The 17,397-nt window shown below is 40.4% G+C and overlaps 2 protein-coding genes across 5 annotated transcripts in view; one reads left to right on the top strand and one right to left on the bottom strand.

Annotated features, from left to right (window-relative positions):
* glsb (glutaminase b) overlaps window positions 1–8,728 on the bottom strand; it is a 50,428-nt gene extending 41,700 nt beyond the window's left edge. For all 4 annotated transcript variants that reach the window (XM_074658402.1, XM_074658403.1, XM_074658404.1 and 1 more), the window contains exon 1: window positions 8,301–8,728. In XM_074658402.1, the coding sequence (XP_074514503.1) occupies window positions 8,301–8,602 (302 nt within the window). In that variant the 5' untranslated portion in view covers window positions 8,603–8,728. The remainder of the gene's footprint in view (window positions 1–8,300) is intronic.
* A 2,177-nt stretch (window positions 8,729–10,905) lies between these two features.
* Window positions 10,906–17,354, top strand: fkbp7 (FKBP prolyl isomerase 7). The gene is made up of 4 exons (XM_074658416.1): window positions 10,906–11,163; window positions 12,443–12,594; window positions 14,899–15,026; window positions 15,989–17,354. The coding sequence occupies exons 1-4, from the start codon at window positions 10,946–10,948 to the stop codon at window positions 16,148–16,150; spliced, it is 660 nt and encodes a 219-aa protein (XP_074514517.1). The 5' UTR covers window positions 10,906–10,945; the 3' UTR covers window positions 16,151–17,354.
* The last annotated feature ends 43 nt before the right edge of the window (window positions 17,355–17,397 follow it).

Raw genomic sequence — 17,397 nt, 5'->3', positions numbered from 1 at the left:
ATTGCACTTTCGCACGAGCTAAAATAAAGCCTATTTCCACCTGTCTTGCCAGTGCAAACACAGAGCTTATCTGTGGCTGTTGATACAGTCTTATCACATTAGTGAGGGATTCGAGCGACTACACTGGAAATGAGCTATCCAAGTGTAAGCATTAGCCACAGAGGCGTGTGTGTGTCTGTTTGATCAACATAGTGAGCAGGACAACATTACTGAATGCTTCCTGTTGCCAGAGCTCCCTGATGGGTAACACTGTTTTAAAGCTGGAAATAAGGAGATAACGACAAGGCCGAAGCTGGACTGGCACAAAAATGGGCTAATTTAGTAGAGAGGGCCTGATACCGATAGGAGTTACGTATTATTGATTATAGGAAATACCAAGTCCCAAACTGATTTATATCTTCCTCTGTGATACAGCTGCACAATAGAGCGCTCCAGGGATGACGTGTTTTTGTTGACCAACCAGGAAGTTAGCATCGCCCTGGTTCCCTTGACAAAAAGCCAATGGGATTTTTCCATTGGGTTTTGGATTATTGCAGAAAATAAACTCTGTGGCAAACAAATGTTTATGATTCTTACACATTTTGTTCAGCAAGATAATTTCACAAATGAACACCACTTTTATGATTTTTGAAGCGTGAATGCAATCGCCAGAAGTCAAAAGCCAACATTAGGCTGTAAACAAACCAGTATACACAACGAGGCTGTAAAGGCGGAAGAGTTGGCTTGATGACGTTTAGTAGTCTCATTGAGCCTCTTGTTAGCAACTGCCTTTTTTAAGACACGTAAAAGCTTCAAAATTCACGAGGGTGGTATTTATTGATGTATTTTATGTCGTAGAACAAAACGTTGAAATCTCTTCAGCTTGCGTAAACCAAAGACCTTATCTCAGGCATCTAAATAAAAACCCATTCAAAAACCCATCGACTTCCAGACGAGGGAACCGGAAGTGCTAAAATGTTAACTCATTTCCGGGTTTTAGGACTCATTCCTGTAGCACTCTGTGTAAGACAGTCCCACATTAAAGCTGTCAGTAGGATACAGTACGCATGGTGGCTTAAGAGCTCTGCAATGAGAAAATGCAGCCTGCTTCCCAGCCTTCCTTTACTGGTTTCCAATAATAGTTTTACAGTGCTCTGTAGTGTTTTTGCATAATGTCCACTGGGAGAGGAGTGTCAGTGTAGATCTTTTGCAACAGGGCGGTTTGGACCTGATTTGGACTGCATGCTCAGCTCCAGGCTGAGTTCATTTTGGCAGCTATTTTAGATTTAGTTTTAGTCTTTAGACAAATATGCTTATTAGTTTTAGTCACATTTTAGTAATTTTTATCCTTCAGTTTTAGTCGACAACTCAAAACATTTTAGTCCAGTTTTATTCGCCAGAAAGGCATTACACCTCATACTTTTAGTCAAAATGTTTTTTTCCCTCAATTTGAGCTATTTTTAAATTTAGACTTAGTCCTGTGTCGAATGTCCTTTTTTGGTCATCAAATGTCACAGAAATGGAGGCACAGCAACCGCTCCTTTACACAAAGCACCTGTTTACTGGACACACACCATCAGTGAGGGTATAACTAGTTATAATGGAAACTTGGCTTTTATATATTTGTTCATGTCACTACATGGTTCACTCGCTCACAACACTGTGTGTTGGGAAATGCAGCTCACCTGCAAAGCAATAATAATAAAAGGGCAGAAATAAGCGTCACCCATTCGTTTAGGAAATCCTTTCAAGCTAGACAATAGTTGACACCAAATACCACCAGTGCAGTTTGGTACTTGGTGCTGGTGCTGTATCTCTACTATTTTGATTACACAAACATACCTCCCCACTACTACGTGTCAACTGACACGTAGGTTTGGCGGTAGAGTCAGGAGCGGTGTTAGACCGGGGCCTAAATTCCAGGAATTCTCTCGTCTTTAGCCGTGCCCAGCCCTCTGTGGCTCTTGGATTAATAAAGCCAACACTGCGGCCTGTTCACACGCTGGTCATGACACAGCAGCATGGTCTGCAGTGGGGCAAACTCAGCTCAGTACACAATCAGTATTCAAAATGTGGTTGTCCAATCAAATCAAAGTCCTTTTTCTCTGGATAACTAGCAGTAACTCTTCGGTTTACACTTCAGATAGATCCCGTATGGTCTACTGTCCCACTCCAACATCCTGTTTCTAAAGATCATGCATCCCGTTAAAGAAGTCAGACAAACATGACGTTCAATGCAACCTGTAACGCTAATGCTAATTTACATGAAAAGCACAACTTGTCATCACAAATACCCTATTAAACTGAAGCTTTACAGATAAGATGCTTCTGATCGAACACTGACTGAGCAGCTGTGCTGTCACATTGGCCACAACAGCATTTGAAATTCCAGGATTCAGTCTGCACCACCTCCTCCCTGCCTCCACCTCTTCTCCTTTTGCCACATCCTCTGCTCTTCGCAGAGTAAACACTCCACATACAGCCAAGGTAACTGCGCCTGAACATGTGCAAACAAACCAAGATCGACTAAAATGCTGTCTGTCAGGCATGCCTAATTCAAAGGGAGTGTTATTGACCTGACACCTGTCACTACAGCAGCTTTTCCACACAGCAGTCGACAGGTGCACCGCATGATCACAAGGCAAACTAGTGTGCGGGTGTGCGAGGATGATACACTTGATAGTGACATGTTTACGGGTACGTTGAATTAAGGATAAAATGATAGATGAATGAAGCATCCATCATAATTTAGAGAACCTACGCAACCACATTTAAAGTGTGTTTGCTGCTGCAAGTGAGACTGAGAAATGATTGGAGGTTGTGAAAAGCTCATTAACAACCAACACCCTCTTTAGCAGGGAAAGAGTGTTTGTGTTTCTAGACAAATGCACTTTCTGCTTTGAGAGCCCAAGTGGCAGCACTTTGTGCAGCAACTGCAGAAAATGAGGGCAAATTAGGAAGTATTTGGTCAATTAAAGGGGCATTTCACCAATTTTACACACCAGGATCAATTCATTAGTCATGCGGCGTCCTCTTCAGCCTGTGAAAACAGTTGTACGGTGTCTTCTGTGGCTCTGGAGGAGCTTTGTTGATGCTTGGGCTTAGACTAGAACGAGACACGGACACTGAATATCTTCCTTGAGAACTTCACATCACAGCAATATTTGACAAGGGTACTGTCAACGTCACTTGGTAAAAGGGCTGCTCGATTATGGCAAAAATCATAATCACAGACTGTTTACTGCAACAATCGGGCGGAATTAACATGTGCCACATATCCATATCACATACTCTTGTGGATGGTGTGTTTTGATATTTCGGTTGACACCAGCCGACATGAACTGAACAAATGACCAAACAAACCAGAGTTTGTTTAAACTGCACAAACAAATCGGGTGTGAATACAACCTAAAACAAGTTTCTCTGCATTGGTACATTTGAAAAAACCCTTCCTCTTCACAGGCAGATGGCTGCTTTGTATCCACAGATAAGTGAGTAAACTCGAGCTGCATTGTTCACATACTTGCCTGAGGAAAATCTGCACCAACTAGGCAGCAGATACAGTAAGAGCTGATGATCAACATCAGCCCGTCCTTCGATTCATGGAGGGACCTTTGTTCGGTTTTGGGTATCAAAACGCACCCCGAGCTGAAAAATGTATTGTAGACACCTAAAAGAAAGACCCACCTAAAAAAAATCAATATCAGTTTAAGTGTACGCTATATTTAGAATATTTTCACTGCTTTACCTTACCGTTAGACAGCCCTTTCCGACGGGGAACTGAAGCTGTTGAATCCATCTATGCTTTCGCCAAAGCCACCAGACTCCATTGAAAGAAACAGTAATTTTACCTCGCAGAACACGGGGGTTGCTGGTCTACCGCTGCCTCGGACGGTTAATTTGTTTGTGCTATAGTGTGTCTTCGGTAACTCCGAACTAACCAAACTCACACAATAACACAAACAAACTAACCGATCGAGTCAGCGGTACACCAGCAGCCCCCGTGTTCTGCGAGGTAAAATTACGGTTTCTTGTACAGGTTTTTTCCAATGGAGTCTGGTTGCTTTGGCGAGGCCATAGATAATGGCTTCAGTTCCCCATCGGAAACATAGAGTGTATAGCTGTCTCATGGCGAGATAAAGCTGTGAAAATATTCTAAATATAGTGTACACTTAAACTGAAATAAATTTTTTTTTTAGGTGTCTTAAGTACAGCAGTACATTGCTTTGGTTCTGTGCGGTAACTCCTGTCTGTTTCTCCAAACTGGGGGTGTGATGACCACCATCTACTGTAGGTAATACACTGACTATGGAGAAGTGCCTCATACAATTACATACAACCCACTTCAAAACACCAAACTATCCCTTTAAATGCATGTTTTCTGGACACACAGAACCATAACAGTACATACAAAAGGTGCTTCGGAGACCCAAGAAATGCTAAGATTACCATAGATTACAAGATGTGTAAGGGAGACGGCATGGACTCAAGGTTCGAGATGCAGACAAGAGGCTGCAAAAAGCTGGCTGTAACATTCAATTATCTGGCCGGAGTGTGTGAGGAAATGCTTAACAGGGTCACATCAGTGACTTAACACACTTCACTAAGCAGTGAGTTAGAGCTTAACACTAAGTGTGTCTTTCACTTTCCGTTTCTGTCATGTGTATTGCAAAAGTCATTCGTCTGTTCTATTATTGATATCTTAATCTTATCCACCTCCACCCACTAAAGCTGTAACTGATCCCATAAATAGCTAAACACGCCTGTGAGGCCTTAATATGGCAAAATCTAACACTGGATTTTCCAGTTATACCAGCACTACTAGCTTAATGCTCAGTCTAAAGCTTGATAACTAAACCCTTCAGTGTCAAAAAATGTAAACATTTTGCTCAATTTCAAAATAAAGGAATCACAGTAGAGATGAGATGGCCTCAAATTGGACAGAATGGGATGTGAGTGAGTCACAAACTGCAATTCCTTCTAAGGGTTATCTTGTGAGTCATCATCACTTCAGTAATCTATTCACAACATTCCCATCACGTGCATCAACACTTTTTTTTGTGCTGCTGACCCATAAAATATGAATCACAGGACTGATCTCAAATATTGAGAACAGTAAGTTTCCAAGGACATGTCGTCCTGCAGCACCTGAACATGAGCACGCATATTCAGACACTCCACTTCAGGCTCTGCTGCAGATTTCGACATGCCACAAGCACAATGCAATGACTCAGGGGACATGTGATGGCAGGATCAACCAAACAGACGCAGCATTCCTAGTCATATTTGCATATACAGACTCATGTTTTACTGCAAGATCTTAATAACCTGTAACCTGACACCTAGGCCCCCCGGGCACAACCTTTTAAGAAGGTATTTTTGGTGCTGGGTTCTTCCTGGGGTTTCCACTGTATTTTAATGGTATTGAGCTCACTCTGAATGGCCTCAGCTCCTCAAATTCTATATATTGTTGTCCTGGTCAATGCATATGCAGTAGTAAAATGACAGCCATGGTTTGTTAACTTGTTGTCATCTTTTTTGTAATTTGACAACACAGCTGCTTGATCAATCACAACTGGCACAACTGCAGGCAACCAATTCAAACCAATATCAATTCCAGAGAAAATGAGCAATTATTAGTTCCAGGAGCTCGTCCTCAAAGTGTGAACAGTGGAATAACACGTGGTGTGACATCACACTGTGGTTCTTCCGTGGAAAAGAGTTGGGCTATTAGAGACTGGAAAGCTACTGACCAAGGGAGTGTCAGTGAAAGCAGACCCGGGAGCACAGCACGTACACTCACAGCACCCAAGTCCATATCTTAGTGATGATACCGCCCTGTCCTCGTGTAGCTTCATTTCCAGATCAGGAAATATCCCAGGATTTTTTTGGCTACTCTGAGCTGCCTCATAAAAACTGCTTTGCTTCAAATGGAAAACACATGGACTGCAGTCAATGTGCAGACAGCCAGCTGGTTGCAAGGAATACAACTTGAAATATGGGGCAATTTTAAATGCCAACAAAACAGAATTGGATCTAAAGTTCCGCTATAAACCTGAATCAAGAGCTTTCATAATGACGTTGATTTCACTTGATTTCACTCATCTGGACAGTTGACTTGAAAATCAGTACTATAGGCTTTGTGCTGCAAACATGCTTTACAGTAATGTCATGGGACAGGAGGTTGCACCTCACTCTTACAGGGATCGTTTTGATGTTTTGAAGTGGGGTTGTATGATTCATTGTCAGTGTATTACCTACAGTAGATGGCGGTCGGCACGCCCCTAGTTTGGAGAAACAGACAGGAGTACCAGCACGGGAGCAGCAGCAAAACATATTTTAATCAACTAAAAGAAAGGCTCACCTAAAAAAAAAAATCTATATCCGCTTAAGTCAACACTATATTTACAATATTTTCACCTCTTTTCCTTGCCACCAGACAGCCCTTTCTAACAGAAAACTGAACAGAAAGTGAAACTCTTCTGTACTGCTATTGTCCTTTTAAACTGTACTGTAAATATCATCACAACTTTTAGTGGAAAAACTCCATAAATCTTGACTTATTGCATTTCTCATTGAGATTGACTATCACTTCAAATCTGTTAATATGGTAAAAGTCCTTGAATTTTGTAAAATATATATTCTGAAAGGTGTTGCTGACAATATGTGTTGTGGCACATTCCTTAGAAATTGCTTTGAGCTTAATTAGTTTATCTTTAACCTTGTATGTGTGTGTTATTCTGTAATTACAAATGATAAATGCAACTGGGACTGACATTACTGATAAATAGTGAGACATAACACTGCAAAAGTGCAATTTGGACATGGAGCACAGGAGCAGTCATAGCAAGAAGTGGCAGTGCTTCTCCAGACATAAGAATGACAAATATGTCAGGGAATGAGAAAGAAGAGCAAATGAGCACAAATGGTTTACATACAATCTAATAGGAAAAGTGCTACTACTGTTGATTAACTTGCATATAATGATTACATTTGTATTACTATATTGTCTATGTGTTACTGTGACATGAAGCAGTTGAAGCTACACACAGGCTAAAACGGGGTTGTCTTTCTATATCAGCCTACAGCTGTACGGGACAAAAATCAGGTATTGTCAGTAAGGTTGGTCTGGAGCAGCCCTCCAGCTGTGTGACCCTGGACACCTCACTATATAATAAGAGAGTCGGAGGTCACAGTAGAAACTACCAGAAGCCACAAAACCAGCCAGACCGCAATTATTATTATTAAAAACAACCAACAAAGTGAAAAAAAAAAACCTTAGGAGGTTTGGTTCCTTTAAAATGCCATTTTTGAGGTTTGAAATTCAAGGTCTTTCTTCTATTCTGATGGTGTTTTAATGCTCCACTTCATCTCTGACTCTACTATACTTATTGTCAGTAACGTCAGTCTGGAGCAGCCCTCCATCTGTGTGACCCAGGACACTTCACTAATTATAAGAAAGTGTGGGAGGTCACAGTAGAAACTACCAGAAGCCACAAAACCAGCCAGACAACAATTATTATTATTAAAAACAACCAACAAAGTGAACAAAAAAAAAAAAAACTTTAGAGGTTTGGTTCCTTTAAATGGCATTTCTTGTCCCTAAGAAGCACAATCCCTGGGACTTTTTTCTGCTACAGTTGGTATGCTAAATAAAATAATATCTCAGGGTCTGACTGGAAATTAAAACTGCTCTATACAAAAAAAAAAAAAAACGGCATTTCTGAGGCCATAGTTTGAAATTCCAGGTATTTCTTCTATTGTGATGGTGTTTTAATGCTCCACTTCATCTCTGACTCTGTAACAGGGTCACTGCACCATGCTGCGTGTTATCTCACCAGGAACAGATAGCTATAACCTGTAACGTTAAGGCGGCTACATACAAGCCGGTCAAGGCCAAATGAAATCCTAATTAACTTTGGGTTAAGTTGCCATGCCGGTGTGTGAAGTATTTATATAGCTACTTGGCACAAAACTATCATAGGAGACTGCAGCCGGTATTCAAGTCACACACACGCATGGTGTGATAGCTGCTGTAAGGCCATGGCAGTTAGCTATAGCTATATAGTCTTACATATATATAAACACACGTGTTCTGGGTGAGGGTATGCTGTTTATAAACATCTGTATGTTGTGTTAAGATGTTAGCTAAGTTAGTAACCTCTTGAGCGCTATTTAATGCGGTATTAATACTGCATTTGTAACGTTGGACGGATAGTGTACATCCGCTTGCGCCTGTATGCGTCATGACTCGCCGCATCATCATCATCACCGCGGTGTCAGACAGTTTGTTCGGCGAAGAAGATGAACTTGAAACATACTTGTCAACGGCTGCTTCGCCATCCTTCTTCAGCTGTTCGTCCAGCTCCACTGCGCCTTCAGTCTTCGTGCAGTACGAGCGGAACGGCGCGGCAGAGGGCGCGGTGCGGCGGTGCGGTGCGGCATGGATCCGGACCTTGAGTTGAGTAGAGCCCGCCGCTCTAGCGTCAAGGGAGGCGGCGCCGAAGCAGCAGCGGTGGCGGGTCGGTAACCAGGTCTTCTGTCTACAGCCGGACGACAAGGTACGCTTGAGGGTGGCTTCAAACAACTCCTTCAGCACTGTGGAGAACCTCAAATGTAACATCTCAATCCTGGCAGGCAGTTAGAGAGAAAGTCGTGGTTCCTAATATATATATATATCCAGTAAGCAGCTAAAACGGTTGTTAGGTCTCCGACCACGTTGAGAGTCTGAGGGGCGATGACTCAGAGACACCGGCTGCCACAGATACATAGAGGCGCACGGTCACGCCCCCAAGGCTCCTATTGGTGGAACCGAGATGACGTCAGCGTCCACACATAATTAATGAGGCTCTCAAGTTTCCTATTTGAGCGTCTGTGTGTCAATCATTTCTTGTAGTGTTTTTGTTTTTTTACAGTAGGGTGATTGTTGCACATTCTTTTCCAGCCTCTGTATATAAACGTCACGGATATGGCCTATTAATGACAACAAAATATTTTCAGTAATTGTATATCCCGTTGGATATAATGAGATACTGTGTCGGCTATTTATTTGATTTCATTTCTTTTCAAAATGTATTTCGAACATGTAGAATACAAAAAATAAATAAAAGAAAAAAATAAAGAAAAAGAACGATCATACCAAAAGTAGACAGTCAGAAACAAGTTGTATTTACATACAATGAAAAGCGTAAGAAAAATAAATTGTCAACACTTGATGCCTTGAATTAAATATTTGAAAAGGAGTGAGAAGAAGTATAAACTTATTTAATCCCACCCCTTCTCCATAAGTCAATTATTAGTTATTAACCAGCTTCCTTATTGAGCCATACATATACTCTAATTACATTTTCCTAAATTTGTTTAACTTTAATTATTATTATTTATAATTATTCTAACAATAATTATTACCTTTAATCTGTGTCATACAGAAATATAAATTAATTACTGATATAATTATCCTTATCAAAATATAAATTTGTTATCAATCCAGAATACCAATTCATTACTTATAATATAACTTAATCAAAATACAAATTCATTACTTAAATTATTATTCTAACAGTAATATGTCAGTTACATCCTCAGGGGGTGAATTGAAATTACTTTGTTTAAAAAAAACTGTCTTCATGAAAAAAATAATACATGTTGCTGCCACAACCTTTGCTACACATTGATTTACAGGCTTGTTTGTTAAAATTACTTATTTACTGTAATACCTACCACCTTTTTTTTGCTCTGTTTAAATTGACAGTCTACAAAACTGGAGATCAGTTCATTTCATCTCGTCACACCATAGTGTAGTTGAGAGTGCCATTACTAATGCCAGTACCAATGCTGGAACTACTATAGGCACTTGCTGTTTTATTCATTTAATTTTCCATGTGTCTTTTGTTACATGTAGGCCTACTTCTATAATTCCCCCCCTGGTATTATGTTGTACTGTTACTACATCAAATTATAAAAGAGGTTATGTGGGGTAAAAGTAAAAGAAAAGAAAAAACAGGCACACAGCAATAGGAGCTGGAAAAGTTGCTCTTAGTTTTATAGCCCGCTATTATGCATATGTGATGGAAATTACATTTATGACTCATGATGCAGAAGTGTTTTACAGCAGTAACATGTCTGTATTGTATGTATAGCACCACTTACAGTTGTTTTTTTTTAATTGGAAGAACATTTCAAGGCATATAAATTAGAGAGATAATAAGTACTCTTCTAATTTTCATCCATTTTTCCCTCCCACCCCCGACAATAAAGGAAGTATATAACCAATATAACATTAAATGTGATAAGATTTAAGGCAGTAATGACACCAAAATTAGAAACACACCAGACTCAAGATTCAAGATTCAAGATTCAAGAGTTTTATTTGCCATTTGCACCTAAGTACATTGGAATTCTGAGCAGTTTACACCGAGTCAGCTTTAAGAAAAGAAAAAAGGCACAAGATAATTACAGTACAAAATGAGTAGCACATTCAACTCAACTCAATAAATAAATAAATTATTAAAATATAAAACTCCCTCAGTGTAGTCAATAAACACATGAAATACTAAAAGACATAAAATATTTACATATACAAAAAAAAGACACACTTACAGCTTTTAATTCATTCTATAAACACTTTACAGTAAGCTACAGACAGTATATAGCAGCTGGGAATAATAATGATATATGTTTCATAGCTGTTGTTGCCCTTAGTTTAGTCTGTCAGGCAGCAAGCCCCAGAAAATTTCTCTAGTCCAATCTATGTCCAATGAGCGATCGTTAAAGGAGGGCCAGGGCCATGGTTTGGGCCACTTATAGTGAATGAGGCGGGATTTAACGAACCAGGAAGCCGAAATCCCTGACAGTCATAGGGGCAGGGCATCAAAGCCCTCCAATGTGCTTCGGCTCTCCACCCACGTCCTCCTCCTCCAGTGTGTTTAAACGTCACTTTCAGAAGTTGCCACGAATACACAGCGGCATGATGTGGAGGTTAGTAGGTTGCACACTGTTCCTCTTTGTGTCCTCACAGCTCAGTTTATGGAGCGTTTGGGCGAACCCAGCTGAGCGGGACGGAGAGGTCCAGATAGAGGTGGTGTTCAAGCCCGAGCAGTGCTCTCCAAAGAGTAAGAGAGGAGATCTGATGAACGTCCACTACGATGGCTTCCTCCTCAAAGATGGTTCTCAGTTCTACTGCAGGTGGGTGGTCCGAGGAAAAACTTAGCTACAGTTGATAGATATGATCTTTACAAGCAAATTTGATGCTTTGAAAGTTCACATGCACTTTTGCAGGTACTTAATTATTGTTTTATTATTATTATTATTATTATGTAGCTTTCAATTGTCTGCAGGGAGTGATGGGTGATCACTACAGGTTTCACAGTGCATGCTCTATGCTCAGGTCTGCTTTATGTGTGATGTAAAATTGTATTTCAGTGTGACATGAATAAAATGTATTATTAAATGGGTAGGGACACTTAATACTGTGAATTGTAGTTAATCCTGCTTTTAGGCCTTCAGCGGTCTTCACCTGGATCCATGGAGAGTTAAGGCTGCAGTAGGTAGAATTGGAGCAAATATGATTTAAAAAGTTATTTTTATAAAACGGTCCCTATATCCTGACAGTAGTGCATGAGACAGGTAATCTGAAAAGAATCCGGTGTCCTCCGGTGCTCCTAATGGCATCTGCAAGATTTCGCAGACCGGAGGAAAACAACCAATCAGAGCCGAGCTGGAGCCTTGCCGTCTCTGAGAAGCTGTCAATCACTCACAAACTCCGGTCAAACTAGGAAGCGCTGATCAAATATGAATCAATATTCTGTTCCTTTTAATGCCTATTTATCTCCTCAAATGTTTTCAGAAACATCTTGTAGTGTACTGTTCAGCCGTAAAATGAGAAAGTTTGTGACCTGGCAGCCATGTTGAGATCAGTTGAGGAAATACCAAGTACCGCCCACCAGTTAGCGCTGACCAGTTTGACCGTTTGATCAGAGTTTCCAAGTGATTGATAGCTGCCTCCGTTGAATGAACAGCCAATAGGAACTCTCTCTCTCTCTCTGAAATGACCTGTGATTGGCCAAAGTTTCCCGTCGTGGGTTAAAAAAATTTAAAGCCTGAAAACAGAGCCATGAGGAGGTGCAGAAGTCTAGTTTTCTCTCAGAACACTGGAATTACAATATGCTGAAAGGTTATTATAGATTTTGCCTAATGATGCCAAAAACGTTCTGCCTACTGCAGGTTTAAGGGACTGTATGAAAGTTATTGGGTTAGGGTGGGGTTCTGAATCTTATATTTCATTTTATAAAAAAAGCACGACCCTCTACGAAAACCAACCCCCCACCCCAACTGTCCCTAACCAAAGTGAAAATCTGTTCATATGTGCTCAGATGTGCCCTGCAAACACTATTGATGTGAAGGCTGATTGATTGATTGATTGATTGACAGGATGTTGTTTGTTTTTGTACCGTTTCTGTTTTAGTCGATCAGACAAAGCGGGGCACCCTCAGTGGTTTGTGCTGGGCGTCGGACAAGTCATTAAGGGCCTTGATATAGGGATGGAAGATATGTGTCCTGGAGAGAAACGGAAAATAATTGTTCCACCTGGCCTGGCCTTTGGAGAAAAAGGCAAAGGTAAGTGACACACAGTGATTTTTGCAAGTATCACTCAAAGGGTTATATTGCCCACTGCTAAACCGTAGATTTACACAAAATGACATTACATTAAAGGGCTTTTTAGTTCCTAGTGTGGTTCTGACTGTAAAAACACTGGATCCTACACTTCCCATTATGCAACTTGATAGCATCTTTTCATTAGACACTCCCTGAAAACGCCTCCACAGCCACAGGAGACGGTATACAACTGTTTTCACAAGCTGAGTAGCACTCCACATGATGAGTAAACTGAGTACCATAGGACATAAGAAATCCATGAAAATGGGCAGTAGTAGTATGCATATGTTGTAATTAATGAGTTAGAAACAACAAATCCTACTTGTACAGTCATTAAAACTTGATTATTGTGTCGTATTGTTTCTGTACTGGAAGAGCTGCCTTCATGCTGTCTTGTTTTCTTTTACAGCACTTTAGTGGAAAGGGCATCACATCCCTCGCAGTGTTTGCTACTCTTCCCCCCCATGGCATGCCCTGTCAGCAGCATGCACAAAGGTTTAAAGGTCGCTACTTCATCTCCCTCTTTCTTGCATGCATTGGAGCACTTTCAGAAAACTAACAGCTCATTAGTGTTTTACCTTTTAGCTACTATTTCCTACAAACCTCTTCTGTTGCTGTTCATGAATGCACTATGGTACGATCTGATGGTGGTGTTGCCCTGCCTGGGATTCTGTATTTCAAGCTTCATCACTTGATTTCACTCTTTGGCTCTGGAGGAAATGGCTTTGCTGAGTGTGCATGCTTTTGTTGTCCCTGCACCAGTTGCAGTGGAAACCCACCGTTGAACAGCTGCAGTAGGGCCTCCGTGTTCTTGCTTTTTTTCTCTCAGTAAAAATTAACAACTTTAATTGCATGTTGCTCTAGTGGCAATATTTTCTTTTCTTGCTGGGTTAATATGCCATATAACTTTATTTAGTTAGTAGCTGGTTTGTTCAGTTCATGTCAAAGTCTGACAATGTAGCAGAACCACCAACCAGATAAACTCAGTGAAATGACACTCCCATCTTTCCTAAAATGTTCTTAAACCAACTTCACAATTCCACCCTATACGGTAGGGTTGGGGTCTCCAACCTTTTTCCCTCTGAGAGACAATTTGACAAAGTGAAAGTGGCTGAGCGCTACGCCTAGCACCAAGTTGTACATCACCAATAGCCGACATAATTTCTGTCTTACGTTTATGGTCCTTTAATAATATTTCAACCACAACAGTCATCGCCTCTATTACAATCCGGCCATGAGCAGAGGGCTTTTTGTCTTTCATGAGGATTTTTCCGCGCTAAATGAAACCGCTGTTGGCCTTCTTCTTCAGTTTGATAAACAGAGACTGTTGTCTTTTAAGCAATGACCGCAATGAGACACACACACTTGTCATTCACATTTGTGGAAAAAAAACTTACCCATTCCTCATGAAAATATTACATATTTAGTCTTTTATTGGCCTGGCTATTTTCTGCGGTCATTGTCAAATCTGGTGTGCGACTGCTAGTTTGCCAACATCGCCTACTGTTACAGCGTCACTGTTGTAACCAAACTTGAAAGAAGCGCAACTTGCTCAAAGTGTATTGCATTTCGGGGGATCTATTAGCAGAAATGGAATATAATATTGAGAACTGTGTTTTCATTAGAGTATAATCACCTGAAACCAAGAATTGTTGTGTTTTCGTTAGCTTAGAATGAGCTTTTCATATCTACATAGGGAGCGGGTCTTCACGGAGTCTACCATTTTTCTACAGTAGCCCAGAATGGACAAACCAAACTCTGGCTCTAGAGAGAGCCTTTCACGTTTTTACGTTACCTGAAGGCCACCGTAGTTCTCTGACATGCTGGTGAAACTGCAGTAACGCGACCCCCAGAGTGCAGAACCGTGGCTCATGTTACCAGTCTTGGAAAGGGAGGAGTGAGCGGAGGGGTACTCAGGCGGTTGCAATCTGCAACCACACCGCCAGATGCTGCCAAATTCTACACACTGTACCTTTAATTGTGTTCTGATTGTGTCAGAAGGGGACGGGATGTCTGTGATTTTGATTGGATAGAGATTCAAATAGGTTTACAAAGTGAATTATAACATTTTGTACATATTCTTTGAACCTTTAGCGAGCCACTCAGAAACAGGTAGCGAGCTACAGGTAGCAAGCTAATTGTTGGAGACCCCTGCGGCAAGGCATAATAAAAAATGATCAGTAATTATGTGTCATGATCTGGCATTATACTTGCTTGTGGTCTTTTAAAATCGTGATGTGCTGTTATTTCCTCCTGATGAAATAGATCCAGTGCCGCCCAATGCCACGGTGGTCTTTGAGGTGGAGGTCTACTCTGTGTCCAGGGGACCACGCAGCATGGAGGCTTTCGGACACATGGACATTGATAAAGACCGAAGTCTCACAAAGGCTGAGGTAACTATAATTTTACAAGCTGGTAAATATCACAGAAGTAGTTCAGACAGAAAAGGTAATAACCATGGTTGGATTAACATGCTGGGCGGCCAGGGGGCAAAAACAAGCTGCTATAGGCCCCTTTTAAACACCTGTTACTCTTCCTGTGCAGTGTATACAGGTTTTCCATTCAGGATGACACCTGGCCACAGACCGTAATTTGATTTAACACATTCATAATAGCAATTATTGCATCATACAAGTACAAGTCAAGATATAAGGAAGCTCTTAAAAGTTTGGTCTTTTTAGGACCCAACATTTTTTAGAAAAATGCACTTATGTGCTAAACATGATGCCACATTTACATTTTATATAACCTTATTTTGTCATCACAGGCTTTCCAAACCACTTATAAACACTGAAAGAATCCAACCCAGAGTAACCTCACCCTATTGCCTCATAAAGCAAGATGGCTTTTGTTTGTGTTCTCATTATCTCACATCATAAACATTTGATTTGATTGTACGAGAAAATTGTCAGGCTATAAATCACTTTACCTTTAATTCATTTACTGCATTTGCTCGCAGTAATTCTTTACAGTAGTAGTAGTAGTAAGTACAATATCAGTAGGCTACTACAAACCACCAGGGAAGCCCATTTTAAAGGCATCGAAATGTTTGCTCGACCCCAGAACACCTGCATACGAGAATGATCAGAATTTAACGTCCACACGTAAAGAATGTCAGCAGGCTGGCTTATAGTCATGACATTATCTGGGTTGTTAGCACATTGAAAGAAGAAGAAGAAGAAGTGAATGACCTGCTATCAATACCGTTTACAGCTTTATTCATCACCAGTGTGATACGCTGCTTGTAGAGCACAACAGGGACTTGTTACATGTAATAGCAGTGTTGTAGAAGTACAATGTATGTCTGTTGCTAATTCTGAAGTGTGAACAATGAAGTGTTACTTTTTATTTTCAGGTGAAGGAATACTTGAAAATTGAGTATGAAAAAGGTGGGAAGCCACGTGATGACCCTTTCTACGAGAAGATCATGGCCGATATATTCCGCAAGAGTGACCAAGACCGCGACGGAGTGATCAGTGCCAAGGAGTATAATATATACGAGCATGATGAGCTCTAGTGTTGGAAATAGTGGATCTTGGGAATTGTTTTAGTTTATCTGCTTTGATCAATTAGAGAGAAAACATAAAAAGGTAAAGGAAAAAAACTATGCAGATGTTCTTTTTGCTATGAAAATATTGTAACAGTGAATATTACAATGAGACACCACGTTGTCCATGAATGATATGAAAACATCAAACACCCAAATGGGATCTAAAATGCTGGGGAATCAGCCTTAACTATTGTTTAAAAAAAATAAGTGTTTCAGTGTGTTTCCTTTTAAAAGTCAGACTGCAAGTAACTGTGTTGAGGTATTTGGAGTCCCTAAGACATCTTTCCAAGCAAGCAAACTAGCCACTCAGTTTTAATACTAGGTATGAAACTATGCAATAACATCTCCAACACACGTGGAAACTTTTGTGCAAATACCACTAATTTTGTTTTATTTTGAAATGTCTTATTACTGTCTTTAAGTCTTGTCTTTTGGTGAAAATTGCAGCACAAAGAAGAAACCACAAGATTGCACAGCGTTGTGGAATCGTTGGCTTTCAAACTGTAATGTCATAATGAGATTTGAGAGGACGGTTGAACCAGACACAAGAGATAGGAGCTCCACTTGTTCCACCTTCCTGTGAATTTCCTGCCCCCTAATCTGCAATATCACATCCATAGATAAGAGCTGGATGTATTGAAAAGGTGTCTGTTCTTCTCTTTCCTTCCCCAGATAGGATGTCCAATTTAAACAAGCCTAAAATAAATTGCAGTATGTGTGGCTGTGATTGACACGTTTGAATGATAAAATGCACATGGATGCATGTTGTGGTTTGTCAGACATGTTTACAAGTTTTGTGTACATCTTTATGTGGTCAAAATCATGATTAGCATTGTATCCAGTTGAACAATTGTTGTATTTAGTGCTACAATAAATAAACCATAGTGTGTGTGGAAAACTACAGTAGTTCAGGAGGAATTCAGATTTTTTTTGATTTTTTTTTACTGAGATAAGAAAAAAAGTTCGAAAGATGAATTTGTATTTAACTTCCAGCGTGGCTGGTTGTATCTGGTATGAGAGGACAGACCTGAAAAGACAAATCTTTTAGTGTCAAGTGTTTTTCTGACCTGAAATGATCAGTCGCTGACTAGAACTCTTGCATATAACATGCACGTTCTTATGTCAATGTTTTCTTAGTATGTTCCTTAAATAAAAGCTTTTTATTTTGTCATCAGGTCAGTTACTGTAGCAATTCCCCTCCAAAGTGTGTTGAG

The sequence above is a fragment of the Sebastes fasciatus genome, chromosome 14, assembly GCF_043250625.1.
Source record: "Sebastes fasciatus isolate fSebFas1 chromosome 14, fSebFas1.pri, whole genome shotgun sequence".
Classification (NCBI taxonomy): domain Eukaryota; kingdom Metazoa; phylum Chordata; class Actinopteri; order Perciformes; family Sebastidae; genus Sebastes; species Sebastes fasciatus.
This window is presented reverse-complemented; position numbering and strand designations above follow the sequence as displayed.